Below are 9,172 nucleotides of genomic sequence, written 5' to 3' on the forward strand. Positions count from 1 at the left end.
AATCAGAGGATAACGTTCAAGTGAAATCAATTTTTGAATGGTTTCTATTAAAGGCTTGCCTTTCAAACTTGTAAGCATAGGCATTTGCAAAATTTCTGAATATTCCAAGTCTAATGCAGAGATATCTAAATCTGTTGCAATGCAATTGTGAACTTCTTTCAAATCCAAGGTATCATCGAAGTTGATAAAACGCTTCAATATATTTACAATGTTTTCATCTTCTTTAAATCTATCTTCAGTAAAACTTATTAGAGATAGTATGACTTCATTTTTTATTGCACTAGGATCTCTTCTTTCCGAGACGTACAAGTTATGAGTCTCCATCGATTCACTGATTTGTTTTTTCAAAGTTTCTTCTTTACTGCATCATATCTAACAAAGTTGTGTCGTCTTTTTGCAAATTTTGCTGAAATCTTGAAAATACTTGCAACGTATCAGCGAGAAACGATAATAACTCTAAGTTACTTTTATCTGTGTGAAATTTATAAAAACCGGCTGCTTCTGGCTCTTTGGAGTTCTTAAAATATATAACTAATGTGTAACACGAAGTCAATACAGCATCTAGTAGATCAAACGTATTTTCAGTCCAACGTATTTCAAAGCGTGTTGGTAATGATACCAAGACAGTTTTATTCTCTTTTGCTTTGCTTTTTAATTCATTGGTCCTCATTCCACTTTTATGAAAAAATGATGCCATCGACGAAGATTCATTGATAATATTTTTCACTTCTTTGATTGTTTTAGTAACAGATTTCCAAGCTTAGTCTAACCTGTGAATTATGAAATTTTAATGAATACTCAAGTGTGATCTTATTTTAAAAAAAATCTTCAATCTATGTATAAATAGAATTATTTACCTATGCGCTGAACACCAAATTTTCAATAATGTCAAAAACATTGAGTCATCTGTGGCTATCGTTCTCAAATAATCTTCAAACAATTTCCACAGCCCAGCTTCTTCTCCTCTATTCACAGATGCCCCATCAGTGACGAGGGATGATATTTTTGTCATGAGGTTATTTAAAAAATTAGAACCAACAGTCTTTTCACATCCATTTTTTACTGCTTCTAGCAAACCTTTAGCCCCTCTTTCTTGGGGTTATTCAGCTCCAAGAAAGTAAAGCACTTCTTTGCCACTGGTAGTAATTGCTTTTGCCATTGTACTCGTATATATCTTATCTATTTGCGTGCGATCTACAGAACCATCGCAGCACAGAGAAATCGCTAAACAAGAGCTCAATAATAATTCCCATTCTGGTCTATGGCATTCAACAATGATCTGTAAAAGCTCTCTATAGCTACTTGGTGAAACATATTGCAAATTGTCTTCGCAGTCCGTAATTGGATAATTGTTGATGTCAAAATTTTCAGCTGCACGAGCTATGGCAACTCTTGCTGGAAAGTTATTACCCGAAAAAGACGATTTTTTCGTGCTACCATACGTGTGTATAAATAGCTTTCCAATGTGATTCGCTAAAGCTAGATTGGCTTGTTGAATAAATTGGCCAATAGGCGTAACTTTCATGACTTCTGTTGCATTTAGTTTGGATTGTTGGTATGCTTTCTGGCACTCTTTGTGCATGATTGAATCTAAATGTGTTAATGCTATTTGCTCTATGTATTTCGTGTCACTCTCAGAGGCAATAGCTGGTACTTTCCTGTTTTGGGAATGCAGTTTAACAATTTCAGGAAATTCAAAACAATATTTACAACGTATCATATGTGTCTTGTTGCTATGGAAAAATAGGAAACATGGATTGAACTTCACATTTTTTTTTGGAATAGAATCATTTGTTTTTTTAAATACTTCGCTAGCAGCGGTTGTACTAATCTAATCTAATCGAACCGAATAACTGATATGTTTTTATTAGAAAGTATGATTATTCTTTTTGTTAAGTACGTTACAGCAAAGTAAAAATCAAGCAACAAAAATATGTATAAAGCTCCGATCCTACATAAACAAAATTTTTATTATCCTCACCGGAATACTTACTTTCAGCATTTTTCTTATCGTCAGTAATAGATGGAGTTGAATTTTTACTTGTTTGTAGCCACTTCAACAAAGGTGAAGAGCTGTCATATGAAGAATTAGATTTCATATTGCTCATTGTAGAACTTTAAACACTACCAACATACTTTCCAGCGAACGAAAATCGCAGACGAGCCAGATTCCTTTTTTTTTTTTTTTAGTTTTTTTTTTAGTTTTTTTTTAGTTTTTTTTTTTTTTAGTTTTCGAGCAGTATAGATTCGGGCAGTTGTAAATTTTGCTTAGAATATATCCTGACAAAATGACAAATTACGGGTTTGGCTATTTTTCAATGAATTAGCTCAATTTGTTTAAGAAATCACCAAGAATGTATTTCTAATCATTCTTGACCCATTTTTGAGTGTTGTTTTCCAAAAGTTTAAAATTTGATCAGAAACATAAACGAATGTGTATATTTTTTGCTTGCATGGAAATTAAAGCTTGAAATTAAAGCTAAAGCATGAGTTTTATTTTGATTGCTAGCGTATATTTTTGATTTTCAGTTCGAAGAACGTTTAATTTTTATTCAGTATTTATTCATGTAGACTAAAATTTGTGCTATTTGCATAAGTTTCACCTCGAAAAATAGACTGGATTTAAATTAGCTTTTGTGAAAGAATTTATCTAGAAGTGATAACGTCCCTGCCCTTAGTACACACCGTCTGCCGCTACTACCGATTGAATAATTTAGTGAGATCAATCACATGTAAGATAATCTCAGCTAGTTATGCTTTTAACATTATAAATAGTCTCTTCTGTTTTGCCTCGAAATGCAATGTCACATCACGTGATATTGCACCGAGTTCAAGTCTATCTTGAATGCCGCCACTCATCCGTAAAGGGTGCCAGTTCCATAGAGACCGATAGCGAACATGTAGCGCGAGGTACAGTTAAAAAGAATTGTAAACAGAGAATTCAGGAGTGCAAGAAGCCGTTCAGGGTTAAACTAGAGAAACCCAAAAGAGCGAATGGGGAGATTCATCATCAGCGAATTTGGCTTTGATATGGTTCACGATGTTCGATACTTTGGTCTCACGCACGCGTCGATTGCGGTATGTTCGGAATTCTCGGCGTATACTTCTCCCCTATTAAGACGTCGTAACCCTTGGGGTGTTAGTTCACGACCTGGGTAATTGCCTGTTCCGTTGCATTGTAAGCGCACGGATCGTATCCGGCTGCACGTATCGGATCAGCTGTTGGTCGGCGATGTTCTCGGGAAGACTCATGCAAAATGATGCCAGTCGACCAATTTTGGTAAGCAGATCCGGCGCCATGGGTTGAACCAAATACAGAGTTAAGGCGCCAAAGTTGACACTTGTGTGATATTATAAAAGGCGTTGGTTGCTTCTGATAGCAGGACGGTAGCCATGGGAGTCGGAATCTGCTAAAGAATGTGTAACGACTCACCTGCCTAATCAAGTAGCCCTGAAAATGGATGGCGCTGAAGGATCACGTTTATACGCTGCCTTCAGCGGCAAGAGATGCGATCCGTTTATTATTAAGCCCTACGAGTAGGAGGGTCACGGCTGTGTGCGCAGAATGATCTGAACTCGAGCCTGTCTGGAGCCGCTGGCGATCCAGATCTTGATGGTAGTCGATTTGTTTAAAATAGAAATTTAGGGGAATAAATTTTACTCATAAATCAAAGTTTCCATCCTTATTATAGCTACGAATAAAGAAGTTTTTCTATGCATCGTATTGTATACATTATAATTAATTATAAATAGCTACACTGAAGATATGTAATTTTGATAAGCCTAAATTAAATTGTTAGAACTATTTAGTGTATACCTTTGTGTAACGTGTGAAATCTACAGTTTGTGATTAAACTTGAAGCCAATCCAGGGCTTAATCGGTGATATGGTGTACTTTCTGCTAGGGCTGTTGCACACTTAAGAGCATGTGTCAAAATAGTAATATTGCTCGCTGTACACATGAATAGTGATATTGTGTAGTGCAATTCTTTGATCACAGAACTGACCATAGAAAAGAATGTAATGAAAGATGTACATTTTACATCTTCAGCATGTCCTAAAATAGTTCTTGCTCCTCTAAGAAGTTCAGAGAGTGTATTTAATGCAATCTGTAGTACTTTATAAGAAGTTTCTTTTAAAATAAGTGTTGTTATTACTCGAGAATTGGTTTTTGAGCCAGTAGCAACAATTTGAGTCCAATAACCAAACAAATCACGGCTTGGTACGATTAAAACAATGTTGTGAAATAATTTAACTGCTTCCATCCGCACCCTCCATTCTGCTGGAATTATGCTACTGGAGGCTTCTGTATCTGAAGTATCAGAATCGCTAGATAATTTACTTAATACTTTAGAATTAGTTAATGTCTCATTGGTAACATCAAATGTTGATTTCTTAGGTACTTGCTTTCTGGACTTTGCCTTGTTAGTCTTTACATTTTTTTTTCCAGAATTTGTTGGAATACTTTCTGGTAAACTCAGAGCTGCTGGGCGAAGGTTTTGTGGCTTTCCGCATGGATAATCATCGATACCATAAAACATCAAAGCTTGTATTATACCTAAAATTTCACCAATTTTATCTGAAGAGTTGATCATAATTTTCTCAGACGTTATAATTCGTAAAATGCGTACACAACTGCACATAATCTGAAAATCAAACAAATGTTATGATAAATGAAGTTATCGAATGAAATTTCTTCAAAGAATTATATTTTGAAAAATTAACATTGGCCATTCCAACTTAAATCCGGAAACGATCCAGGGTGCGGCCCAGGAAATTATACAGGGGAGAGAAATTAGGGAGGGGAGAAGAGGGAGAGGAGTCAGTTGATGAGTCCCGATGGTAAGTAATGAAAGGCCGAACCAATGGGGAGATGGTTGGAAATTCTGATAGCGTAATAGAGATGGGAGTAGGATGATTAATTAACCTTTTTGAAATTTTGGCTGTGATTGGTAACTTGAGAAAGCGGCCTGCTTGGCTTTTGAGTGAAAATCGGCATGCTTCCAATCTCTAAACTGTATGCTACAACTCACAAAGTACATTCCTGTTCAAAGCTCAAATTCTAATCAAACAACTGAAAAAATACAATGTTTGGTTCTTTAAGAAAATCGTGTACTAATTTCTTAAAATAAAATGCCGACATTTTCTTCATTTTAATCATTCTTCAAACCCTCTTGCGTATCACGAAAGAGAGAAAGACTATAAGAATCAATTGGAACATGAAAAATGTATCTTTACTGGCTCGCAATGGACATGGGTTAAGAAAAAACAATTTGTGTCTTTTTGAAAGACCAAAGCACAAAATTTAAATACGCATAAGTTCTTGGAAGACATTATTGTTGCAAATGGCGAAATATGTATCACCTAATTTCCTCTGAAAAACAACGTATTTCGTCCCCGAACGATTCTGCGTCTTCCAGTGTAGAAGCTATCTAACTTGAACTTGATTCGGCATTTGCTTCGTTTATAACAATATTTGTTGTCCAGTGAATGAGAAATATTTTTTATATTGTCATGCATTTTTCCATGATTTATGCATTACTTAATTGGAGCATTTTAAACTGTAAATTGATCGTCATATTTCTAATTTCATTAAATGAAAAACGTGTTCTTTCTTATGAATGATGATAAATAGTTAGAGAAATTAAAATTTAGATAATGCTATAAAATTTCTTTATCTAGCTTCTTTATCTAGCTCTCGGGATTGTCGAACAATACACTAAGAAAATAGGAATAGAACTTAGGTGAGACAAATGCGCTAAGGTTTATTTGAAGAAAGGAAAACCTAATGGCATCCCTGAACACCCTGAGCTCGTCGACTGAAGCGCTTAACGACACCTTTGAGCTGAAGAGACATATACACACCTAGGCGTGCCACAGAGCCGCATTCAGGATGTGACACATATAAAAAAAAAGTATCCGAAGCAGATACAAATATCTCATCCGGCAGATTTGGCTTTCCGAACTGTCGGCGAGGAACAAAGTATCTGCACCGAACATGCTTGCCGTTCTAGTAGTACTGTATTCATTTGGAGATGTTCTATGGACGAGGAACAAGCTCAAATCCCTTGATATCGGGACATGAAAGGTTGTGCACATGAACAAAAGATCAAGAAGCACGAAGAAGTGGGCAAAGGAGCGTTTCTGTACAAAGCAGTGAAGAAGGCTGCTGAAACACTCGGACTTAACTTCAGTATCAGGGGTGAAAAAATGCATCAAATCTGATTTATCTCGAGTACTATCTCCTGAAAGCCAGGATTAAGAAAGTATAGGAGAAAAACTTTTGTGAACAGCTTTTGTGAATCACTCGGATTGAAGTCTGGCATGAAGGGTTTCATTTTGGCATGTCCAGACGGTGTCATTTCCAACATACCTTCGCCACATTTTGAGCAAAGACATTCCCGATGAAAGCTGTAGGGCGTGCCATGCACGCATTAACCTTAATATCGCTCGTCTAAATTCTCCTAGGGAAATGAGTCTCGATCGGTGGCACTAACATACTGCATGTAATTTCGCTCTCTATCAAGTACTTCTACATTCAGTCAATTAAAATCACACATAAAATGGTAAATGCAATGTTATTAATAAATTCACCGTCTCATGTAAATTCAAAGCTCTATGTATCTTTACGACACATATAGTATCATCGGTCAAATCGTTTCTAGTGTAATACTCTTGTAGATGGAATGACAGTCAATTGACTGACATTTTGACATCCATCTACAAGAATATTATGACACCTTTGTCAACAACTTAACATCTTATATATCTAGTGTAATGCGCTATAATTTTACACGTCAACTGTCAAAGTACCGCGGTCACCGTTTTATCACGATGATCATTTTAGTTTAATTATCGGACAATGTTAATTAGTATTGAGATCTCGTTAACTTACTACTTTATTCACAATCAAGTTCTGAAAGTCCGATGGGTTAATTTACGGTCAATTGCTATATTCAGCATATGGGGTGTGTGTAAAGGAATAGGAAAAGAAGGTGCAAGAAAAATGTAAGGGAACACATTAAAAGCTTCCATACCATTGTAAATTTTATTTCTTATAAATACAGTTTTCCCATCTTTAATTGTACCTTATCATGCATACGAGCTACTAATTATTCACTCAGTGTAAATCATTATGCAATAATCTCATACTTTTCAGCCTTGGGGAATCAACAATAAAACATACATGTGTAAGCTCACTGAATTCCATACTTCATCCTGCGTTTCACAACTTCGGTAATCTATTCACTCTAGCAATAACAATCTTCACTTAAATTGACAAAACACTTATTACATTATCCGATATTTTTAATCTTCTTTTTTCTCTAAATATTTAGACATTCTGCTTTTGAAGCAGTAGAGAGTCTCATCTTCAACTATGTTATCAGGCAAGCTGTTCGACACAGTGGTTGCTGATAAAATAAACGACTTCTGATAAGTTAATGTCAATAATGCATCTGTACTAAAACCACTTCTATAACTAGATTGACATAAATTAGGGATATTTTCTCTTTCCAAAAATCAATCATCTGACTGTAGACTATTTTTTCCAATATCTTAGAGAGACAACAGAGAATAGCCATAGGACTATAATCACAAGAACTTTAAGGTGACTTAAATTTATTTATAGGTCTAATTAGTAACACTTTCTACTCTCCAGGAAAAACGGAAGTTTGGAAAAATTATATGCAAAGCTCTAATGATATAGCTACACTGCAGTCACGCTAAAAAAGTTCCCGTTATACAGGACAAGGTGGTCCCAGAAGATGAGAGAGGGGCGCTGCGGGGTCAGCGGAACAACTCCTTACAGCGCAGGAGTATATGAAAAAAGAAGGCACTACCCTAGGTAGTTAATCGTCTCATCTGTCTCAGTCAGTTTCAGTCAGTTACAAAAATGTCACAGGCCATTCACTTCAGTTCGCTTTCAGTCACTTTCAGTGCTTAGGTTCTTTGTAACCAGTTGTAACCATACGTTACAAAGCTGTGGAAGGAAAACAAGAGGAAGCGTTTATCTTTCTCAGAGAAATATGAGCTTTTAGACGAAGTGAAATTACGTGCCTTAAAACAGTCTTTTTACAAAAATATAGTAACTCTGCTTTTAAATGAGAAGATCAATGACAGTAAAATATTAAAGCTTACATCTTTCATTTGAAAATTTTCGAAATGCAGACTTGAAGACTTACAAAATTAAAAATTAAAAGCGTTTAAAGTTGAAAATTTTAATTTAAAAAAACAGATATTATTTCTCATTTATTAAAATATTTAGAAGTTATAAAAGAATGTTAAAAATAATTTTAAATTTGTAAAAATTTAAAACAACATCTAGATTTCTCAAGATTTCGAAATAAAATGTTATCCAATTTTGTAAAGGATGTTTTAACTATTTGAAATTAAAATAATTTAACTTGTAATTGACGAAGTGTTTCCAATTTAAAATGCTTAAAATAATAAAATTTTGAAAATTTGAAAGTTTATTGCTTGATTCTTAAATTTAAAGCATTGAAAATAATAAAGTTTTTTTTATTCTTGGAATTGAATCTGAATCTTCAAAATCTACTATTTATAAGTTACAAATTCTAAATTTTGCACTTTATCTACATTTTATTTAAACTGGTTAAATTGCAAAGTAAGGGCATCTTCTATTTATACATGTAAATTATTGTGAATTAAAATACAAAACTTTGGAATTAAGAAACTTTTAAACTTCAATGTAAAAAGTTTAAAACTCAAGAATTGCACTTTAAGTGCTTTAAATTTTAGTTTATATCGACCGTGCAAAAATTTTTCGAATCAAGAAAAAACCGTGAAATGACCAAAAAAAATTTTCTTCGATTAAAATGGCCACAATGATAATTTCACGTTTATTATGATATTACAAAATCAAAATGGCAAAATTACAAGAAAAAAACATATTTTTTAGACGAAACTCTAACATAAATAGTTCAGGCGGCCCTGATTGTTTATGGATGGAGAGTCCCGAGATATCACGAAGGTCATTTAAGGATACACTCGAGACGGCCACTATAGCGGGACTGCAGTGTAATTGGCTGACAATCCACCCCTTTCGCCTCAGGTTTACCAGGTGTATACATATGAAACCGGTATTTTTTCAAGAAAAAAACACATTTATTTCAAGAGAATGATAACAAATATTTTATTCAAAGTATGCGCC

At 34.6% G+C, this 9,172-nt stretch overlaps 1 protein-coding gene across 4 annotated transcripts in view; it reads right to left on the reverse strand.

Annotated features, from left to right (window-relative positions):
- Positions 1 to 9,172, reverse strand: part of LOC117181670 (HEAT repeat-containing protein 6) — a 107,981-nt gene that overhangs the window by 54,646 nt on the left and 44,163 nt on the right. For all 4 annotated transcript variants that reach the window (XM_033374577.1, XM_033374575.1, XM_033374574.1 and 1 more), the window contains one exon: positions 3,818 to 4,646. In XM_033374577.1, coding sequence (XP_033230468.1) covers positions 3,818 to 4,646 — 829 coding nt within the window. The remainder of the gene's footprint in view (positions 1 to 3,817; positions 4,647 to 9,172) is intronic.

Source organism: Belonocnema kinseyi, chromosome 10 (assembly GCF_010883055.1).
Source record: "Belonocnema kinseyi isolate 2016_QV_RU_SX_M_011 chromosome 10, B_treatae_v1, whole genome shotgun sequence".
Taxonomy (NCBI): domain Eukaryota; kingdom Metazoa; phylum Arthropoda; class Insecta; order Hymenoptera; family Cynipidae; genus Belonocnema; species Belonocnema kinseyi.